The sequence below is a fragment of the Mastigoproctus giganteus genome, chromosome 8, assembly GCF_048544385.1.
Source record: "Mastigoproctus giganteus isolate SK-2022 chromosome 8, ASM4854438v1, whole genome shotgun sequence".
Taxonomy (NCBI): domain Eukaryota; kingdom Metazoa; phylum Arthropoda; class Arachnida; order Uropygi; family Thelyphonidae; genus Mastigoproctus; species Mastigoproctus giganteus.
In genome coordinates, this window is record NC_143582.1 from 48,275,936 (window position 1) to 48,300,795 (window position 24,860).

Below are 24,860 nucleotides of genomic sequence, written 5' to 3' on the forward strand. Positions count from 1 at the left end.
TTTCTGGTAAACCATGTAAATCAAACAAGGCTGTTAACACACCAATCACTGTTCCGCATTCTACCAATAACCCAGTGTACTCAAAAAGTGTTGATATTACTAATAGTGATTCGACTGAAATGGAAGGAAACACTGACCGCGAAGACCCCGTTCTCGATCTCTTCCCAGAAGAAGAGATGGAAACAGGAAGACCGTACTTCCCAAAAAGAAAATCTGGTCACCATAAGCTAACAGTACCTCGGACAGAAACCGAGGACCACACTTTACCCAAATAATGCCCAGTTTTCTTCAATGGAATTGTAGAGGGTATCGCACCAACCTTGATGATATTCGGGATCTCCTTCTCCAGTATAACCCAGTTACCTTCTGCCTCCAAGAAACTAACTTAACAGCTTCTGTCACTACCTCACTTAAACATCATGTTATCTACAGAAAAGATCGAGTTTCTCATTCAAGCAATTCGGCGCATGGAGGGGTTGCACTTGTAGTCAACTCCAATATCCCTTCCAGACCATTAATGTTAAAAACAAATCTAGAAGCAGTAGCTGCTCGAATATCCTTTCGTTTTTCTTTTACCATTGTCTCCTTATATCTTCCCCCAAACCAAGACATTTCTTCCACTGATCTTGAAACTGTTATATCTCAGCTCCCTCCTCCCTTTTGCATCATGGGAGATTTTAACGCTCATAATCCTCTATGGGGTGATAGAATACACGATAAACGAGGAAAAATACTAGAAAAGCTTTTAGATAAATTTAATCTGACACTACTGAATACTGGTTTACCCACTTATTTTCATCTACCTTCTGGGTCGAGCTCAGCAATTGATCTCTCCATATGCTCACCAGTCCTTTTTCCGCTGTTTGATTGGTCTGTTCATGACAGCCTACTGGGTAGTGACCATTATCCAACCGTCTGCTGTGTAGAATCAAATTCACCACCTTGTCATAATCAAACTGTCAAATGGAACTTTACCAAAGCTGATTGGGTAAAATATAGGCAACTAGCCATCCTGCAAAAAACAGCTGTTTCAAATATGTCAATAAATAATGCGGTTAACTATGTAACAAATCAAATATTGCTGGCCACAGAAGCAGCAATACCAAGAGTGTCCACAGATCATAGAATAAGACCAAAACCCTGGTGGAACAATGAATGTAATCAAGCTAAACGAGAGAAAAATAAAGCCTGGAATAAATTTCGCAAAAACCCTACCGCTGCTAATCTAGTACACTTTAAGAAAGCCAGAGCCAATGCTAGACGCATTCAGCGTGCAAGTAAAAGAGAGTCATGGAAACGTTTTGCCTCAACTATTACGCGGTCCACTAAAACACAAACCATCTGGAAAAATATTAGAAAAATGTATAATAAATATCCTCCTTTGCATCTATCAATACTGAATATAAACGGCAATGATGTTTCACTACCTCAAGACATAGCCAACACTCTCGGAGAATCCTTTGCTGAAACCTCTGCTGTATCCTCATACTCGCCAAACTTTCAGAAATTAAAGTCCCTTGCTGAAAAGCAGACCCTAAATTTTAACACAGACCAATATCAAATGTACAACTGTCCCTTTACCATAATTGAACTACGGCTTGCTCTTAAGAGCTCGAAACACAGTGCTGCTGGACCTGACGGAATACACTATGTCATGTTGAAAGAGCTGAGCGAAAAGTCGCTTTGTGTCTTACTCCAGCTATATAATCGGGTTTTCACAGAAAATACTTTCCCTGATAACTGGCGACACTCGTTTGTCATAGCATTATTAAAACCTGGCAAGGATCCAGTCAACCCGCGTCACTATCGACCTATCGCCCTCACCAGCTGTATGGGAAAAATAATGGAAAAAATGGTAAACTCTCGACTCACCTGGGTGCTGAGCAAATACAACCTCATCAATTCATCGCAGTGTGGATTTCATACAGGTAGATCAACTTTAGACCTATTGATACAAATGGAAAACCAGATTCGCAATGCTTTCTTAAGGAAGGAACATTTGACTACAGTTTATTTAGACGTTGAGAAAGCTTTTGACACAGCTTGGCGATACGGAATTCTCCGTGATCTACATGCATTAGGCTTCAGGGGTAATATGCCAAGATTTATACAGAACTTTTTGAAGCAGCGATCCTTCCAGGTCCGTATTCAATCCACTCTTTCCCGAAAATTCATCCAAGAAGAAGGTGTTCCACAGGGCTCAGTTTTAAGTGCCACTCTATTCATTATAAAAATCAACTCAATTACCAAGGTCATTCCAGCCACTGTATTTACTACCTTATATGCAGATGATGTCAGTATATCTTGTCACTCACAGAACATGAGAATGATTGAGAGACAACTGCAAGGAGCTCTTAACAAGATTACAACGTGGGCCACAGATAACGGGTTCCGTATATCACCTGAAAAAACTGTTGCAGTTCATTTCTGTAGAAGACGTAATCTCCACCCTGACCCACTTCTACAGCTGGGGAACCATGATATACCTGTTGTGCCTACCATTCGTTTCCTTGGATTAACGTTAGATAAAAAATTGACCTTTCTTGACCATATTAAAGAACTTAGAACCACCTGTTTCAAGAAACTAAACATTTTGAGAGTATTATCAGCTACAACATGGGGTGCTGACCGTCAAACACTCCTTCATTTATATCATGCTATTGTAAGATCAAGGTTAGACTATGCGTCACCAGTTTACAACTCTGCTAGACCTAGCATTTTGAGGGCTTTGGACCCTATTCACCATAGTGGCCTTCGCATTGCTCTTGGAGCCTACCGCACATCTCCTGTGCAGAGCCTGTACGCTGAAGCTCACGATCCCCCACTCTCTCTACGAAGGCAAATTTTACTGCTAAATTATGCCGTCAAAATAAAAAGCCAACCCCTGCATCCATCGTGGAAACATCTATTTACACCAGATTGGGAGAACTTGTATGCCGTTTATCCATCAATAAATCGACCCGCTGGCATACATCTTTGCTCACTACTTGATAGTTGGCAGCTTGACCTTTCTAAAATAGCCACCACTAGTTTCACGACTCCTCCATGGGCATTTTGCCCTGCCACCTGTGATCTGTCCCTTCAAGAATGGGGGAAAAGTACTCTTTCTTCACAGAATGTAAACCAGCTTCATAAATCTCTACTTGAGAAATATGAATCTTATACCATGATATACACAGACGGTTCCAAAACTGATCACCACGTCGGTGCTGCTGTTGTTCTTCCGTCATCAACAATCTCTAATCAGTTACCCTTAGAATGCAGTATCTTTACTGCTGAACTTCATGCCATTCAGATGGCGCTAGAAACTATAAAGTTGAAGCAGTTTACCCATAGTATTATTTTTACGGACTCTCTGAGTGCCCTTCTCGCTTTACAGCAACCAAGAAAGCATCATAACTACCTACTTGGCAATATTCAAAACTTGCTGGCTCATCTAGCTAAGAACACGAAAGTAATAAAATTTTGTTGGGTCGCTAGCCATGTTGGCATACCTGGCAATGAGAGTGCTGACCATGCAGCCAAATCTACTGTGCAACCAATTCATGACTTTTTCAAAATTCCTTTCACTGATTATAAAAGTCTTATAACAAAGCAAAGTATGTTTCACTGGCAAACCATCTGGCAAAACCAAGAAGGCAACAAACTCCTTCGGATTAAACCGAAACTCCAGTCTTGGCCATCTAGTTTCCGCTCGAACCGAAAGGAAGAAGTCACACTTGCAAGATTACGAATAGGACATACACACCTTACTCACCTTTATCTTCTCTCTTCCTCAGACCCGCCTTCTTGTCCGAACTGCCATGCTCAAATCACAGTCCAGCACATCATTGTTGACTGCCCTCTCTATAATGGAGTACGGCAGACCACCTTCTTATCAAACTATGCAGCCCACACCACACCTACTTTGGAACAAATATTAGGCGACAGATCTGATATTAATGCAGTTTTCACTTTCCTAAAAAGGATAAAATGCTATGGCAGAATATAATGCTTAAATCCTCACATAGTGCACATATCTCACTTTTAATAAAGCCTTTTGCCTCCTACCATTGCTTGGCGCATAATGGCCTATAGCTGCCGTTGCGCCGTAAAACATACATCAACAACAACAACCCTTTTGAACTTTGGGCTCCTTTCATTCAAGAATCTGCATTCAAAAAATAAGATTCTAATTGCTCAGCTAACTTTATGCCTTCCTGTATGCTTTTTAGTATAAAATTTGGAAGTTTATAATTTTCATGTGTGCTATCATCATCTGAATTGATTTTATTTTACCTCCGATGCCATTTGCACCAAATCCGCTATGCTGGCCTGTTTTCTATCAGTAATTCTTGCATGTCTTCAGTAATCATTTCTTTTTTTATTTTTTTAGGAGCATTGGCATCTAAGGCCATTTTACTCTTTGTATATTGTCTGTAAATTGCATATGTCCTGAGGTTGATTTTCTGTTTTTCTGGACAAAAAACCCAAGTTTCCAGGAGAAAAAACCATGCTACCCTCGCCCAAGCCAGACTAACTCAGCCACGTTGTGATAAAGACCCGTAAAAATTGCTCCCTTCATCAATGGGATTCGAACACAGGTCTTTTCCAGCTGGTGTGGGGAAGGAGGACAATTCTATCAACTGTGCTACCCATGAGGACTTCAGTAGTCATATCATCAAAACCTTCCATTCCTACCAATGTAGCAAGTTCTACTCTTGCATCGATTCCATTTTCTGCCCATTCGATCATATTTCTTGAATGTGAACTGACTCTGACCATACATTTTTCCCCACACATTTAACGTTGACTGTTTTACTTCTTTCAGTGATAAAGCTATGATTCTGATACAGTCCACAATTGAGAAATGTTTCCATGCCTCCGTTACTTCAATAGATTCGGAATCAATTTTTTTCAAAATCCATTGTAATGATTTTCTGATGAAATGAGTTTTAAAGGTGAATATAATGTCTTTATCTAATGGCTGAATGAAAGAAGTATTAACCCAGTACAACTGTGGCGGTAGGAATATAACTTCAACATTTGGATGACTTAAATCTTTTGGATGGCCTGGTGTGCTATCCAATAGTAATAAAACTTTGAAATCTAGATTTACCACAAGTTCAACAAGTATACAAGTTGAATAGCACAGAACGTAAAATGGGAATTTCCCAACAAAATAAAATACAGGGATTTCTCAATATTTTTTTTTTTTGACTAGCGAGTCAACAGCGGGGATTCAAAAAGAGTGGAAGCGTTGAAAAATTACATCCAACATGATAGCAGGTTTTACCCTGCACAAAAGCTCAAAAATACCCTGTTACGTGAGGTTTCTGAAATTCTCTAACCGTGTTATATAAGTACTGTGTTGTGTGAGGATTGCTGCAATTTATTAATCATGTTAGAGCAAAACCGTGTTGTAGAAGTACCGTGTTATATGGGTGTTGCCTGTATTAAGAAATGCAAGGTACTGCATAAAGGCAGCAGTAACCCCAAAATAACACACCAGTCAGGTGGTATCACATTCAGGGTAGTGGAGAATAAAAGATGCCTATTATTAGCAAAGAAAGACAAATTATTAGCATTAGTATTAGTAGAGGTATATGATGAAAGAAAGCAAGCATCAGCCAAAAAAAAAACAAAAAAAAAACCCCTTTCCATTTCACCTATCCATTTGCTCCAAACGTTTTGTCCAGTTCTTCCTTGAATTTATTTAAGCTATCAACTTCCACAACAACTGATGTAAGTTTGTTCCACCAATCAACCATCCACTGGCTAAAGGCAAATTTTCGCACATCTGTTCTACAACTGTCTTTCCTGAACTTGAATTTATGCCCCCTTAGGTGTGCAATCTGAGCAAGAGGAAGAATCCCATCAGCATTGAGCATGCTCGAGCCATTCGAGGCCTTCTATACCTCAATCAGACCATCTCGCAGGTGATATTGAAAATGGCGATACAAACATTGCTATCTTTCATTTCTACATATTTATGTGAGGTTGGTTTCTCAAAATTAGCAGCTATAGAAACAAAACAGCATTCTAGACTTAATCCAGAAGATGACATGAGATTAGCAATTTCAAATATTGCGCCAGATATCGACCAAAAATTATCAGTTATCCAGGCTCATCCCTCTCGTTAAATGTTTCCTTTTTAATTGTTAATTTTTTATTATTTTGTAATCTTAACTGAAGAATAAGAATTTGATTTATTGTTTTTGCTATATTCAATTAAAATATTAAACAATTATTTTAATGCATAAATTAAAAAGGAAACAATTTTTTTATTAATTTCTCAGTACTTGAATAAAATCTTCTACTACATAATTTATAAAATGCTATTTTGCTTCCCTAAAAATCTGGTCGTCCTACTTCGGATTTGCGAGTGAAATAAATTTGCACATAAATTCTTTAAATTCTTTAGTACTACTGGCGCCTCCGTAGCCAGGTGGGAAGGAACAGCAGTGCGTAGTACATGCTTCTTGATTAGACCGGGGTTCGAGCCCGTCACCACCAAATACGGAGGATGCGGAAAGGTCAGGAAATGACCACTGCATATTCCCGGAGCAATATGGCCTTGGTTGCTAATGCTCCTAAAAACCAAATAACAAACAAACAAACTTTAGTACTGAATACAGGTCTGAAAGCCTTAATTATCGAAAATATGAACATTGATTGCAAAAAATGAATGTTAAACATTCATAAATACTGCATTCCAAACCACGTGCATAGCTATAGAATACAATGTACCCCGCTTTACGATATTAATTAGTTCCAGAGACACCATCATATCGTTAAAATACCGTAATGTGAACCCAATAACACATTGTTTTTTTGGTAATTCGTTCAAGATCTCGGAAGTTGAAAATTTCGCTGTACAAATAAGCTATTTATCTCTCTAAAATGTCATTTTTAAGGTCACGAGTGTGACCATAAGGCCATATAAAAGGTCGTGAGCGTGGTTTGTAAATTGTATTAGTTACCAATTCAAATCATTAAAATGCACTACACTTTCATCGTCATCATATGTTCCGTTATAAGAATTAATTTTAAATGCCTTTGTAATATTTTTCTAAAGCACATTTCTGGAGGGCACAACCACAAAACAAAAACAATTTGCACTTTCCGGTTTATTGGGATTTTCTGTTACTTCAAGCAATTATAAACAGGTAGTAAACTCGATCTTCTTGTGTTTGCGAAAATACTGATAGCTGGAATTGTGTGGTTTTTTTTACATTATTATGATGAAATGTGTTTCCCCTTTACTGAAATCTTCAATCGTATAAAAAACAAATAAATTTTCAGAATTTTCTCTTCATTCTTTTTATTTTAAGCTTCGTAAACTTGTTACTTCAACCAAATTGTGTTATTTGCGATTGTGTGTGCCATTAAAAAATGCTTATGCATCTATTGAAATTTATAATTAAAAGAGAAGATTATCTTGGAAACAAATGCCTCTTGAAGCATTTCTGAAGAAGACGACTCCTTGTGCAATAAACCAACGAGTGCTGAGCCAATAATGAATGATCGAGTGTGCATTTAGTTGATGATGATGAAGAATAAACATTCTTTAACATTTGTAAGTTGTAAATAATTTCTCTATTATTATAATTTGTTTGATTTTACAGGCTACGTTTTCATTTCTTTCGATAAATCAATCATTGTTTAAACATAAACTAATTAGTTAACTAATTTCATCGTTGAGAACGTAACCCCTATTTTTAACCTTATGTTTATGGGAAATAAATTCTCGCTTTACGAGCACACGCTAGGAACGAATTAACTCATAAAGTCGAGAACTACCTGTAATGCTGATCTGTTGAAATGAGTACAGAAGAGTAACAGGATTAATTTACAGAAAAGGGTACTCCCACAATGACAGATGGCAGTTCTGGAAATTATGGCATTTGGAAATTTGGCACATGCTAGGAGACCTAAGAGTGTTTAATGCTTTAAAGGATTGAGTAAACTGAATGCTGTTGGGATCTTTACTTTTTCTTGGATGTGAATTGAAAAAGGATGGTTGCAGGATAGATGTGCAAAAATCTTTTTTTTTTTTTTTTCTTTTTTTTTTTTTGATGCTGTATAAGCTTGCTTTCTAGCATCACTTGCCACTACTGAAGTAACATACTGTTGAGTCTGCTAGACAATAATAATAATAAAGCTAATTCATACCCAACATATCCCACCACTCCTTTTTTGTGAATGTAGTAGCCCATACCTGTCCACTGACACAGTTCAGTAGGTAGTCTTCAGGCCATGGAACCACAGATGTCTGTATAAACAGAAGTTGTCTGTGATGGACATTGCCATCATAATCAACTCCAGGATATTTTCTATAGCCATTCCTCTATTAATCACACTGGAAGTTGTAGTGCCTTTAGCTGTTGGAATTACTTTAACTTGTTTCTGTTTACCTTCTACCAAATTATTCCTTTTCTGTAAAAAAAAAACTTCAACCTTTTTACACAACTGCTACCCAACTTTGCCTCTAATTGAGTCAAAAGACACATTAGTGCACTACTTTCTAATGCAATGAATGATACATAATCACCCACTGCATTCAGACACTTAATTTGCTGCATCTTGACTGCTTCATGAGTATGGTGCTGTGGTTTTACTACTTGTGACTAATTTGGAGATGTCTGTATTTAAATCCTGTCAAAGACCATGATATTCTTAGTCCTCTTTAATCGGAGCTATAGTTAATTTTTTTTAGTCTGCACAACATGTATGTTAACCTACGAACACACACTTGTAGAGATAGAATGCACAAAAAAACTGTATGAACTAGATTTCACTGGAACCAGTACAATATGTCCCTGAGTAGCTAATATGACAAAAATTTCCCAAGAAATTATGAGTTCAGTTATACTTCTGTTATCAAATTTGGGAACATTTGCTTTTAGTGGATGCTGTTAAATTCTGGAACAGACATTTCAAGGTGTCAACACGTTTAATGTCATATTCACGAAATCACTTCCCTGCCAAATGATTTTTCAAAGACCCAAAGAGATGAAAGTGAGAAGGGATAGGGTTTGAGTTGTGTGATGAGTGATTAACACCCCATCTATAATGCTGTAACTGCTTTTATATGCAGGTGACGTTTCCCTTTTTTTTTTTCTTTTCTTTTTTTTTTTTTTTTTTGTGGCAGTTTCATAAAAAAAAAAAAAGTGTTTCTTGGACATGGCTATTGTACCACACAACTTTTAGTTGATGAATTTCTGTTGGTTTAGCACCTAATGTAAACAGAGGTGCATAGGGTCCTATTACAAGAAGAAAAGAAATTTTACATATTTGCATGTATTCATGTGATGTTTTATTAATGGGGTAAACATAGTTTCTCCCCAAAAAAACATCTGTTATTACCTCACCTTTTCAGCCGTTTAACTTGAAAAGTTATGTCGAAGCAAATTTTCACAATGTATCATGGGCCACTTTGCAAGGATTACTCTGATTTTCTTTCAGTATGACATTTAAATTCAGTTTATGCCTAAGAACCACCAAGAAACAAAGCAGGCCTAGTTAGTTTTTTAAAAATTTCTTGTAATACCTTATATATATATATATATATATATATATATATATATATATATATATATATAATTATGAATAAAAATTAAAATTAAGTAAATAAAGAAAATGGATTTGAATTTGAATAGAGATAAAATGAAATATCAATAATATGAATTATGGATCAGGGACACTGCAAGAGCAAAGGTACCCTACAACCATAATGTATATATAGAAAATTATTTTAATGTTATGTGCAAATCTTTAATTTAACTTATGCCAATAATGAAAATACCGTGTACCCTGGGAGCGATGTATGTTGAATAAAGGGGGGAAGAACGGAAAAGAGTAACGTTATAAACAAAGTGCGAATTTGGAAAAATGCAAAATTTGAAAAGAATGACCAAGGTAGAAATAGCAGATTTTTGAAAAGAAATAGCATTGCAGTATCTTTCATAATTTCTGTGTCTTCTTCAGAGGTCATCCACCTAAATTATGAAAAAGAACAGCAATACTCTTACTTCTGTTTCTGACATGTTCTGTATGTCAAAAAACACGTGTACGCGGACACGTTGTAAAAAATAATTTAGAATATAAATTTTGAATAAATAAAATACAAGTTAAGCCAAAATATTATGCCAAAGTATAACATACAGAACATGGATGACCTTACAGAAGTACGTAGCCCGCCAAAAAGAGAAGACAAAGGAAGCGAGTGTCCGAATGACAAGAATGACAAGAATGCCAATAACTTACCGCTACGTGACCGGTCGACAAAAAAGAAAGAGCCGGAGGCTAAACCGTGTATATATGTGAAGAAACGCTAGCGGCACCTAGCGTTAGACGAATTTTGGTGTATGTATATTTTGTAATTTACGTAAGCGGTGGAGCTACGCTAGGTTCAAGTTAAGTACATGATACTCAAACATCCGGGATAGCAAAGAAATATAATTGCTTACAAAGTAGCATAAGAGTAGCTAAACTTTGTTAAGGCGAAAAATTATGATTGGGTATAGTTAGAAAAATAGTACTCTGATATTGCTTTCGTTACACTAATCGCTCACAGAGCATAAAATGTAGAATTTAGTAAAGCAAAAAGATGATGAAATTAGGGATATGAAGTTGGGCTAGGGTAGTTCGGGGTTGCAAACCCGTTCCTATAGTTAGGACCCTGAACGACTGTCCGAGAGTAGGTGCATCATGTACTTAAGTCAGTTGTGTTAAAGTGTAAGATATATATAAGTTACAATTAACAAATAAATAGATAAATAAATTAAGATATAATCAAAATTAATTAAGATATAATTAAAATTAATTACAAGATAATTACAAGGTAATACACTATGTTAGACCAACTTGTACCCACCGATTGGTCTAACATAGTGTATTACCTTGTAATTATCTTGTAATTAATTTTAATTATATCTTAATTAATTTTGATTATATCTTAATTTATTTATCTATTTATTTGTTAATTGTAACTTATATATATCTTACACTTTAACACAACTGACTTAAGTACATGATGCACCTACTCTCGGACAGTCGTTCAGGGTCCTAACTATAGGAACGGGTTTGCAACCCCGAACTACCCTAGCCCAACTTCATATCCCTAATTTCATCATCTTTTTGCTTTACTAAATTCTACATTTTATGCTCTGTGAGCGATTAGTGTAACGAAAGCAATATCAGAGTACTATTTTTCTAACTATACCCAATCATAATTTTTCGCCTTAACAAAGTTTAGCTACTCTTATGCTACTTTGTAAGCAATTATATTTCTTTGCTATCCCGGATGTTTGAGTATCATGTACTTAACTTGAACCTAGCGTAGCTCCACCGCTTACGTAAATTACAAAATATACATACACCAAAATTCGTCTAACGCTAGGTGCCGCTAGCGTTTCTTCACATATATACACGGTTTAGCCTCCGGCTCTTTCTTTTTTGTCGACCGGTCACGTAGCGGTAAGTTATTGGCATTCTTGTCATTCTTGTCATTCGGACACTCGCTTCCTTTGTCTTCTCTTTTTGGCGGGCTACGTACTTCTGTAAGGTCATCCATGTTCTGTATGTTATACTTTGGCATAATATTTTGGCTTAACTTGTATTTTATTTATTCAAAATTTATATTCTAAATTATTTTTTACAACGTGTCCGCGTACACGTGTTTTTTGACATACAGAACATGTCAGAAACAGAAGTAAGAGTATTGCTGTTCTTTTTCATAATTTAGGTGGATGACCTCTGAAGAAGACACAGAAATTATGAAAGATACTGCAATGCTATTTCTTTTCAAATTTTGCATTTTTCCAAATTCGCACTTTGTTTATAACGTTACTCTTTTCCGTTCTTCCCCCCTTTATTCAACATACATCGCTCCCAGGGTACACGGTATTTTCATTATTGGCATAAGTTAAATTAAAGATTTGCACATAACATTAAAATAATTTTCTATATATATATATATATATATATATATATATATATATGATATTACAAGAAATACCTTATAATTGTTGAAATGGACTGAAACGCTTAGACTGAAGTAAAGTTAAAATACAATCCACAAGTTTATTAAAATGAATTGCACACATTACGGCATCTTCATTAACTAATGTCACTTCCATAAAATGAAGTATTTCTGCTCGCTCATCAGAAATAACCAAACTATCGTGTTTTAATTTGTATAAAATTTTTATATAATATCGGTGTAAATGCACCATAGATGACTTTTAAATGAAAACGCTTCACTAAAAGAGAAGGCTCTTTTAGTGAAGCGAGGGTATAAGTAAGTGAGAATTTTAGTGAATTCTCTTTTAGTGAAGTGAGAATAAGTAAGCTTATTCTCGGTGGGCAGATAAACTGGTATTGCAGAATAAGTAACAATAGCCTTCTGTTTTAGTGAAGCATTACTTATTCGAGGTAGTGCAACTTGTTGTGAAGGAGGTGCTCAATATGAGATACAGATAAAACGATGCCCTTTTTACACTACTATCATAATTTTTTTTGTTTAAGAGTCATCTGTGGTGTATTTACACTGATATGATATAGATTATTTATTCTCTTGAACATATGATGCCTTGCAGCATTTAGTTTAACTTAAATAAAATTTTTAGCAATTTTAGCAATTTATTGATTTTGTTTGCACTCAAAGTTAAGAAGAATGTATGTTTACCCAATTGTCTGACCATTGCAAACAAATCTCTTTTATGTTGTGTCCAGTAATAAGTTGAATTACGTTGTGTTCAGTAATAAGTTGAATTAGGAATTGATTTCAAAAACGCTAAATTCTTTTCAATGCAGTTATTGACGTATTCTCAAGGTTGGATTTGTTCTTTGGTGAGCTTAGTGTCTTTTCCGACATATTTAAAAACAACTGTTAACGAATCTCGAGTTCTTAGTCTCATTATTTCCATGGCCATATAAAGAAGATAAGGTGTCACTAAACACAGATCTGAATGACGAAGTTCACTCAATGAATGGTCATCATAAATGGTGTAACTTTTTAAATTATCTGTAAACTCTCGATACTGACCAAGGTAAATTCTAGGAAAGGACAATGCTTCAGCATGTTCATCAAAACCTTTGTGGAACATTTTGTTCACCGGGAGCTATGCATAAATATTTGTCATCGCTCCACAAAGAGTTTGTTGCAGAGCAACTAAACTTTCTTCCAGAGGTATTTCAGGAGATTCGCTCATTTCATCATGTATAGGAGCATCATCATCATCATGTTCCATGTCTTCGTTGAAGAATGCTCCTACACAATAATTGCAGTAATCGTCATCTGTTCTCCTAGGCAAATAATCGATCATCGAATTAACATTTACAGGAATATTTATAATTTGGCCCAAAATTCCGTATTGGCTGAAACCATGTCTTAGTCTTCTAATTTGCATGAATGGTATATGGGGAGAAGTGAACCCCTCTGTCACTAAATCCAGTCGAGGCAGATGAGGTGGAATAGCAGGATAAACGAAACCATTGCTCTTCGAAAATGTTGGAATGGAATCATTTTTGAGAGATGCTTGACAAGTATTACAAGCCTTCATAGTCATTACATCTGCAGTTGGAAATTCTAGAAGTAACAGGCTCCAAATGTTTTTTCAGAGTTTAATAAAAGTTGCTTCTCAAAATATTGAGAAGCACATTTTATTAAACTGCATTTCTCTGTTTTTGAACTTGTCCTTTTGTCGACATGGGAGGCTTCTTTGGTGGCTTTGAAGCTTTTATTCTTGCATACTTCTCGATTTCACTCACCTGGAGTTTTAGCCATCTTCGAAATATTCTTATAGGTTGTTAACTGAAATTAGATTTGGTAATTTTAAAATTCAATAGTTAGCGAAATCCATTTGTAGACTAGTATGACATCATAACCAAAAACTACTGCAAGAAGTGATTGTTGTTTGTTCAAGTGATTGCTTTATTGTTGCATTCTTGAATAAAAACCATTTTAAATTTTTAAATGGTTTAATTGAAACTTATGCTACTTAGAAGGTTGATGTTGATCAAAATCCTGAGAAGCAGTTTTATTCAAGTCTACATTTGTTTTGTTCTCTATGTTTTTGAACTCGTTACTTTTCTACATGAGAGGCTTCTTCAGTGGCTTCAAAGTTTTTCTTCTTGCACAATATTACTACCTGCTGCTTACTGTACTGAATCAACGTTAATGACCGAGTTAGCATCATTTAGGAAGTGATGTCATTTCTGTCTATTAGTATGAACGATGCAATGTTTTATTCTCACGCCTGCTACTTACTCTACCGAATCAACATTAGTGACTGAGTTAGCATCGTAAGCGCCATTTAGAAAGTGATGCCATTTAAAACAGCCACCAAATAGAAAGTGATGCCATTTAAAACAGCCACCAAATAGAAAGTGATGCCATTTAAAACAGCCACCTAATAGAAAGTGATGTCATTTGTGTCGTTTCTGTAAGAAAATTTTGTTACCAACTGGTTTTACTCCAGTGTCGCCATAGATGTTTTCACATCAAAAAGGCTGCAGAAATTCCCCTAACTTTGAAGCCGCTATCAACTGCTTCAAAGTTATACTCTAAAGAATAATCGTAATAAATATAGTGAACAATTCTTAGAAGAACAACAATATGGGTTCAGAAAAGGAAGAAGCATAATAGATGCGATTTTCTCATTACAACAAATTTTGGAGAAAAGAAGAGAATTTAACTTACCAATATTTGTGCTGTTTATTGATATTGAAAAAGCATATGACACTGTAAACTGGGAAAAATTTTGGTAGATTTTACATGAAGTAAATATTCCAATCCAATTCTGGAAAGCGATACAAAGCCTATGTAAAAAGTCTGCATAAAATATGCCAACTATCAGACCCAGTTAACACCAATAAAGGATTTAAACAAGGATGTGGACTATCACCAAGCTTATTTAATATCTACATCAATAAAATTATTAAAGAATGGAAACAAACAATTAACAATAGAATACAATTGAACAACAGGAATAAAATCCAAACTATATTATATGTTGATGATCAAGTTATAATTGCAAAATCAGAAGATGAACTACAGATAGCAGTTGATGAACTGAATAAAATAGCAAAAAGTATGAGATGAAAATCTCCACCTCAAAAACAAAATCAATGGGATTATGTGGAAAAACATACAAAGAGTCAAAATTGTTATTGATGACAAAATAATAGAACAAATATCTGATTTTACCTATTTGGGAAATTTAATATCAGATGAAGGGAAAGACATCCACACTAAACCACAAAAATATAATAAAACGAACAGAACGATTAAACGCCACTTTGGTAAAACAAATGACAACTGAAACAAAATTACGACTGCACAATGTCACTTCAAAATCTTCTACAGCTGGTAGATTTGGGTAATAAATAAGAAAGATACAAAAAAACTAGAAGCAGCACAAATGAGATATTTAAGACCGTTATTAGGCTTTACAAGACTGGATCATCAAAGAAATTCAGACATTCGTGAGAAATTAAAAGTAGATGGTATAGTAAATGACATAAAACAATATTAGAAAAAATGAATCAGCCACATAGAAAGAATGAACCCAAACTGGATCCCAAAATTAGCCTTTAACTACGAACCTACAGGCAAGAGAGATGTGGGTCAACAAGACAATGATGGCGAGATCAAGACCACCTCTAAGAGCTACAATGGAACAGGTCTTAAATGACCTAAGCTGGATCAAGCTCATGATGATGATATATATGTTGGTAGAAAGTGGGGAAGAGAATAGGTAATGAGCTCACAAAATGGGAATCGAAACTACGGAAAATCTGGAAGGTACATGAAGAATAAAAATAAATAAAAAAAAGTACTTAATACTGCAGATCCCATGATTTCAGCATCTTCATCAAGGGTCAATTGTCAAAACCACATGAAAGACAGCAAGAAGTAAGGCCTCTGTTTTTGACATGAAATATACGTAGCATGTGGTGGACACTGTTTTATCATTTCTTTTCTCTCCTGGGTTGTACTACTTCATTTGTTTAATGCCAATTTTCCAACATACCCTCACAATTTTAATTTTGGCTGACTTACTGTCTCCTTTTTTTAACACACGGGGTTGTTGTGACAAGCTATAAATACTTTGAACTGGCTATGAGTAATCTTTTTTGGCTTCGCACCTCTGCAGCTCGGAGACTCGCTCCACCGCCCCTACACAGACTTGACTGCTGCTTGGTATTCCAGTAAGTTATTTCCTTTTTCTTTTTCTATCTCTTTTTTTCTGCCTCTATTGGGTCAGCCATGTAGCTGTAGTCTCCTACCTACAGCTACTTTTTCACCTTCTGCTGTCACTATTTTCAGAAATCAATATGGCTTCACAATTTCCATCAAATGCTATGTATATTTCATGTCAGAAACAGAGGCCTTTCTTCTTGCTGTCTTTCCTGTGGTTTCGACAGTTGATGATCCTTATGAAGACATTGAAATCATGGGATCTTCGGCATTAAGTACTTCTTTTTATTTATTTTTATTTTTTATCTACCTTCTAATTTTTTCCTAGTTTCGATTGCCATTTTGTCAGCACATTACCTATTCTCTTCCTCACTGTCTACCAACATATATTCATTCCATTATGGTCGTTGGGTTCATTCTGCTATAAATTGCACTGTCCCTGGTCCATAATCCATCTAAATAAATCTATTGTAACTTTCCTCTACAACCTCTTATTAATGCATATACATTCATAATTAAATAATGATTGTACACCTTTCTTTTTGTTAATTAATTAAACAGACAATGTTTTGTCTAGTTCTGCACAATGATCTTTGCTTAATGTGATCAAGTCATGCCCCTGTTTGTAATAAAAACAGTTGTGCAGTACCTGACAGGGACCCAACTTTCTTTTTTTATTTCTGTAAAAAGCTCTATTAATACAAATTAATTACAATATCTATTAAATGTGACTTTTTATTTATTATTATTCTTTTAATGAACAGTTTGAAAATTTAAAAGTAATGTTTTTTTTCATATGTTATTTTCAGTGAAATAGAACTTATTATTATTGCTGAGGGATACCTTTTTTATGTTTTTTGACTATTAGTTTCTTGTTTACATTTTACAGTCATAAAATATAAACATGAAACTAATAGTTATTTTCCTTTTCCAGTTCAGATATCTATTGGGGGCATGAATAATAATAATAAAGAAGGAAAACAGGAAACATTTATAATAACACTAGCCAACAGAAAATATTTATTATGCCTCCTAATGAAAATATGTGATTCTGGAAGAAATAAACACGCTCATTCTGAAAATCAGCATAAAAAGTTTATCATGACTACATCAAAAGATGTACCAATGTTTAATGTTAAAATAAAAGGATATATATATATGTATAATTCAAGTTTGTAATACAAGTGTAAAAAAAATATGTTCTCTATAACTCATTTAACTTCGGATAAAATATAAATCATAGTGAAATAGTCATATTTCAATAATATTTAATCAACATACCTGTAATTGTCCTTAAAAATGTTTGCTACTAAGGGATTTTCTCTTGTATTCCTGCTTACTCTCCCTCACAAGGAACCAGCAGTAATCTCCCCCCCCCCCATCATTACAGAATCCTAGTGACCTTGATGCCGCTTTTCCACCATGGACTTATCTTGATGAAACCGCTCACCTTGTACCATCAGGGATAAAGGAAGGGGTTTTTTTGCTTCCGTAAAGATAACTACAGTGGTCTCAGACAGTTTTAAATTCTGTACAGTGGAACCAACTGATGATGTTACCAACAGCAAACTCTACGTGGGAAGCATTCAAGGAATTAATAGTGGAAGCTACTAAATGTTTCACTATTAAGAAATATTATTCAAGGTTCAAGGTTTACGCCTAAATGTTTGTCCAATGAACTAATGAGACTCGTGGCAGAGAACAAAAATGCATGGGATACACAAGCCTATGATATATATAAGCTAGTCTGTAATCAAGTCACAAAGGAGGTTAGGCAGGCGAAGGCAGATTGCGGGAAATCTTTGGCAAAGGATGCTAAGAAAAACAGCAAGGATTTCTTTACTTATGTAAATTCTAAAAGGAAGGGATGAATCTGATTGGTCCACTTGATATTGATGGTTTGACTATTGATGATCCTGCTCAGATAGCAAATAAACTGAATGAGTAGTAGTAGTAGTAGCATGTGATGCAAGAAAGCAAGTGTATGAGCTTATGCAGCATCAGCCAAAAAAAAAAAAAAATCACACCGTTCCCTCCAAATGCCTGTCCAGTTCCTCCTTAAATTTATTTAACCTATCAACTTCCACAATGACAGATGGAAGTTTATTCCAGCAATTAATCACCCGCTGGCTAAAGGCAAATTTCTGCACATTTATTCTACATCTGTCTTTTCTTAATTTGAATTTATGCCCCCTTAGGTTTGTAATCTGAACGAGTGGAAGGATCCCATCAGAATTCAGCCTGCTCAACCAATTCAAGGCCTCATACACCTCAATCAGATCACAATGCAGGTGCCTAGTCTCCAGCCACTGCAATTTGCAGAATTTTAGCCTCTCTTGGTAAGAGGATCCCTTCGTTCCCCTCACCAATCTTGTTGCCTTTCTCTGTACACACTCAAGCAAATCTACATCCTTCCTAAAATGAGGCTTCCAGACCTGTATTCAGTACTGAAGGCGTGGCCTGACCATTGCCTTATACAGAGGGATAATCACCTCCTTTTCCCTGCTAGCAAAATTCCTATATATCATTGACAAAAACCCCATGACCCGCCCTGGCAGCCTGTCTGCATTGCTCAGAAAATTTCATATCTGACTGCACAATTACTCCCAGCTCTGTTTCATTTTCTACCACCTTAAGTGTAGTACCACACAGTTGGTACGTTTTCTGGGGTTACTTCTACCTATATGCAGTACTTTGCATTTGTCAAGGTTAAACTTCAGTTGATACTTCTTAGCCCATCTGTCCAAATTTTCTAGATCCTGTTGCAGTAGCACACTGCCATTACTGTCCTTAACAACCTTGCCAACCTTTGTATCACTGCAAGCCTGATATATCTTCATCAATATCATTGATAAATATACAAAACAACAATGGACCCAACACCGAACCCTGTGGGACTCCACTACTAACATTAGTCCACAAAGAGCAGCACCCATTGATTACCACCCTCTGTCTTCTTCCACTTAACCATCCTTTTATCCATTTTAGCAACTTACCCTTAATACCATTCTGCTCCAATTTGTACAATAGTCTTTCATGTGCAACAGTGTCAAAAGCTTTCCTGAAATCCAAATATATGATATCAAAATTATTTTTTGCATCCAGTTCCTTTGTAACAACATCATAATATCCTATCAAATTTGTCAGTCAAGACTTTCCCTTAACAAATCCATGCTGTGTCTGAATTATTGCTGCATTTTTGTCTAGATGATCCTGCAATGCATCTTTAACCAGTGACTCCATTATTTTACCCGGAACAGAAGATAAACTAACTGGTCTGTAATTACTCGTGTCACCCTTCGATCCCCCTTTGTGAATTGGGGATACATTTGCACCTCTCCAGTCAGTGGGGACCTCCCCTGAGTCCAAGGATGCTCTCATAATTATGGCTAAGTGTTTTGCTTAGTTGCTTTGCAGCCTCCTTTAACATAACTGAATAGATCCCATCCACCCCAGGTGCTTTTCTTATGTTTAACTTCAACAATATCTCCTCCACTTTGCTCTCAGTTATTACAAAATCATTAAGCACCCTGATATAATTTGATAACCTTCTGCCATTTTCAAACCTTAATAACTCCTCATGTGTGAATGTAGATGCAAAATACTCATTCAGTTTGTTTGCTATCTGAGGAGGATCATCAACAGTCGAACCATCAATTTCAAGTGGACCAATCAGATTCATCCTTGCTGATTTTTTTTTAGCATCCTTTGCCAAAGATTTCTCGTAATCTGCCTTTGTCTACCTAACCTCCTTTGTGACCTGATTACACACTAGCTTATATCTACCATAGGCTTCTGAGTCACTTGATAATTTATATGCATCCCATGAATTTTTCTTCTTTGTCACAAGTCTCATTAGTTCATTTGATAACCATTTAGGCCTAAACTTTGAACAATATTTCTTAATAGGTATGAAACTTTTAGTAGCTTCCACGATTAATTCCTTGAATGCTTCCCACTTAGAATTTACTGTCGGTAACATCGTCAGTTGATCCCACTGTACAGAATTTAAAAACTGTCTGAGACCACTGTACTCACCTTTACGGAAGCAAAAACCCTTTCCTTTACCCCTGATGGTAATTATATCTTTATGTAAATCTCACATCAGTACACTGTGATCACTGCCACCTAGTGGTTTCTTTATCTGAAAATTCTTAATACACAAATGATCACTGCTGATAACCAGATCAAGAGTATTACCCTCTCTGGTTGCCTTTCGAACATGCTGCTGCAGAAAACAATCATCCAATAAATCCACAAAAGTCTTACTAGTGTGTGAATGACCAAACTACAAGTTCCAGTCAGTATCTGGGAAGTTAAAATCCCCATTATAAGACGTTCTGATTTACTAGCCCACTCTATTTCTCTGTACAATTGTTCATTGTACTCCTTCGAGTCATTAGGCCTAAAACACACTCCTACTCTTATTTTTGCTTTCACAGTGCTTATATCACACCAAACTCAACAGTATTTTGCATCTACATTCACACATGAGGAGTTATTAAGGTTTGAAAATGCCACAAGGTTATAAAATTGTAACAGGGTGCTTAATGATTTTGTAATAACTGAGAAGAAAGTGGAGGAGAAATTGTTGAAGTTAAACATAAGAAAAGCACTTGGGGTGGATGGGATCAATCCAGTTATATTAAAGGAGGTGGCAAAGCAACTAAGCAGACCCTTAGCCATAATTATGAGAGCATCCTTGGATTGAGGGGGAGGTTCCCATGGACTGGAGAGGTGCAAATGTGTCCCCAATTCACAAAGGGGGGATTGAAGGGTAACACGAGTAATTACAGACCAGTTAGTTTAACTTCTGTTCCGGGTAAAATAATGGAGTCGCATTGTAGGATCATCTAGACAAGACTGCAGCAATAATTCAGACACAGCATGGATTTGTTAAGGGAAAGTCTTGTCTGACAAATTTGATTGGTTATTATGATGTGGTTACAAAGGAACTGGATGCAAAAAATAATTTTGATATCATATACTTGGATTTCAGGAAAATTTTTGACACTGTTGCGCATGGAAGACTACTGTAAAAATTGGAGGAGAATAGTATTAAGGGTAAGTTGCTACAATGGATAAAAGGATGGCTGAGTGGGAGAAGACAGAGGGTGGTAATCAATGGGTGCTGCTCTTCGTGGACTAATGTTATTAGTGGAGTCCCACAGGGTTCGGTGTTGGGTCCACTGTTGTTTTGTATATTTATCAATGATATTGATGAAGGTATATCAGGCTTAGTATCGAAGTTTGCAGATGATACAAAGGTTGGCAGGGTTGTTAAGGACAGTAATGGTAGTGTGTTACTGCAACAGGACTTAGAAAATTTTGTTCAGATGGGCTGAGAAGTGGCAACTGAAGTTTAACATCGAAAAATGCAAAGTACTGCATATGGGTAGAAGTAACCACAGAGAAATGTACCAACTGTGTGGCACTACACTTAAGATGGTAGAAAATGAAAAAGACCTGGGAGTAATTGTGCAGTCAGATATGAAATTTTCTGAGCAATGCAGACAGGCTGCCCGGCCAGGTCATGGGGTTTTGTTAATGATATACAGGAATTTTGCTAGCAGGGAAAAGGAGGTGATTTTCCCTCTTTATAAGGCAATGGTCAGGCCACGCCTTGAGTACTGCGTGCAGGTCTGGAGGCCTCATTTTAGGATGGATGTAGATTTGCTTGAGCATGTACAGAGAAGGGCAACAAGATTGGTGAGGGGAATGAAGGGATCCTCCTACCAGGAAAGGCTTAAGTTCTGCAAATTGCAGCAGCTGGAGACTAGGCACCTGCAAGGTGATCTGATTGAGGTATATAAGGCCTTGAATGGGTTGAGCACACTGAATTCTGATGGGATTCTTCCACTTGTTCAGATTATGAACCTAAGGGGACATAAATTGAAATTGAGGAAGGACAGATGTAGAATAGATTTGCAGAAATTTGCCTTTAGCCAGTGGGTGATTAATTGCTGGAACAAACTTCCATCTGTCATTGTGGAAGTTGATAGGTTAAATAAATTTAAGGAGGAACTGGACAAATATTTAGAGGGGATTGTTTTGTATATATATATTTTTTTGGTTGATGCTGCATAAGCTCATACACTTGCTTTCTTGCATCACATGCCAGTACTACTACTACTACATCTGTAAAGTTTTATTGATAGTACTAACTAGTAAAACGCCTTGCACCGGTATTCCCAGGTAACCCTCCCAAATACTAACCAGGCCTAACACTGCTTAGCTTCGGTGATCAGACAAGAACCGGCACATTCAGCCAAAACTTACATCTGGTGAGTATGGGCTTGGTACACCCAGGGTCCTGAGCTGGATATCATCGTTCTTCTCTCTCTCTCTCTCTCTCTCTCTCTCTCTCTCTCTCTGTCTCTCTCTCTCTCTCTCTCTCTCTGTCTCTCTCGGTAGTTTAAGTTTGGCATATGTTAAATTAGGAAACACACGTCTGAAGTATGCAAAACCATTACCTTCTTTATCTAGTCCCTTCACGAAATTTTTCATCAATCCAAGTTTGATGTTCAGAGGTGGAAGAAAAACTTTGTTTGATTGCACTAAAGGAATATATTTTATATTACATTGTCCTGCTTTTCCCAATGTTGCGCATAATGTTCTTCTGTCACACGGCTGTCCCACACACACACAAAAAACAACATTTTGTGAAACCCTCTTGCCCTGCAAACCAACAAGAAAACTAGTAACCTTAGACATGCTTTCATTAAGTCCAACTGAATGAAACACAAGAACTGATGGGAATCCATTGCCATTATGAAGCAAAACTTCTTTTAAACTTAATTTTGAGGCATCTGTGAATAAACACCATTCATCTGACTTATACATGACACCTGGTCATGCATAAGTTAGATGTAAATATATTCCTTTTATGCATGTCAAAAGTCTAATAACGTCTTTGCAAAAACACATACTGTCCTCCGTAGCAAGATATTTTGGAAAACGTTGGCACAGCCTACAAAAATCCTCACCAAAAACGCTGTGTGCTCTCTTCAGATTGTAATTTTTGCATCAGAATTTGAACCTATGAACCATAGGTAGAAGTCTGATTATGTTTATCACAGAAAACCGAGGCCAGAATCGATTTCTAAAATTAAGAGAATTCGCTTATATCTGTTAAATAAATCTGTGTGTTATACATTACTGGCTAGATTATGTGAAATTGGCATATTTTAGTAAAACGTCCCTCTATATTTAATAACTATGATGTGAAACTACCATGGTGATTTTCGAAATCTACACATAAAAATTGGTTAAATCAGCATTTAAGTTCTTGGAGGTAAAAATCTTGTTGGCTAGTGTAATTAAATATAAATACTATATATTTAAATTTAATTTCAGATTCTAATTTCATACTTTATTCTTGTAAGGGCCAGGAGCAGCTTTAACCCTAGACATGCCAAGGATTCATTTTAAGCATGGCGATAATGGAAATGCAAACAACCTTCATCTCCAAGCCCAGTTTGCTAGGCAGTTGGAAACCAAGCTTCCATTTCTAACTTCACATTCAATTGCTTCACAGGAAGAAAACATTCCAGAACAGCAACATGAACTAGATACACAGTCTTTTGAAACCAGTAGCCCTCTAGCAAAGCATGATAAAGAAAATAATTTGGTATCTCATAATAAAGATTTAAGTAATGATACTTTACTTGAATAATAATATCTAGTTATTTATTGAAATGCTTATGTACACAATAAGCTTTGAAATACATCACTTTTGGCAATATTTTAGTGAATTCTAATTGAATAATTACTTATAAGTTTCTTGGACAGTCTTCACACATATAATTTAAGTGCTCCATGCTTTGTTTTTAAACATTTAAAAGAAATATGTGTTGTTTTTAACTTATGATATTAGAATATTGCATTTTGATTAGATTGTGTTATTAGAAAGGTATGAAGAACTTAAGGAAAATGTAAGAAATTTGATAAAGTATTAATAGTAATGTATGAAAATAATTGTATGATTTACATTACACCATAAAGATAATTGATATTTTTGTTAATATCTTTGCTGTTTACGGGTTCATCTTTGAAATTTTAACAGTCTAAATATTTACTAGTATTACTGGAAATATTCTCTGTTAAACTTCCTATTTTCATATCTGTATAAAAAAAAACACAAGGTAAGCATTATTATTTAATTTTGTTAGACAGCAATTATTTTTTGTAAAAGTGAATAAACAGAAATTCACAATTCACTCCATTTATCAATTATACATTAACTGTAGAAAGATAAATGATGTCAGGGAAAGTTTTTTCTGATAAATTTTCCTTTGGATTGAAAAAATGGTTCAGATAAAGGAACTTTTCTTATCACCACTTTTCTGTCATTAGATTTTTTTTTAATTGTTGAAGTTTATAAAATGATGAAAATTATTGGTTGAAAAAATATTAACAAATTACAAAATTATGTTGCATTATATCAAATTGTATTGTATGTATATAATTTTATTATTTATGGTTCATTTTTTTTTTTGTTTATTTTGTAAGGTTGATTAATTTTTATGATAATGTAAAGATAATAATATTATTTTTACATCCTTTTATATATATCCCAATTAAGGAATTTTCTTGGTGAAAATAAAACAAAGTGATATAATAAAAATTGCAGAGAAAAACAAATAAGTCATTAAGGAATAAAACATATTCATCA

General features: G+C 35.5%; 1 protein-coding gene across 1 annotated transcript in view; it reads left to right on the forward strand.

Annotated features, from left to right (window-relative positions):
* The window catches only part of Cep97 (centrosomal protein 97kDa), a 220,207-nt gene extending 196,346 nt beyond the window's left edge, over window positions 1–23,861 (forward strand). The window contains exon 15 of the mRNA XM_090380233.1: window positions 23,572–23,861. Coding sequence (XP_090236359.1) covers window positions 23,572–23,861 — 290 coding nt within the window. The remainder of the gene's footprint in view (window positions 1–23,571) is intronic.
* Window positions 23,862–24,860: the final 999 nt, after the last annotated feature.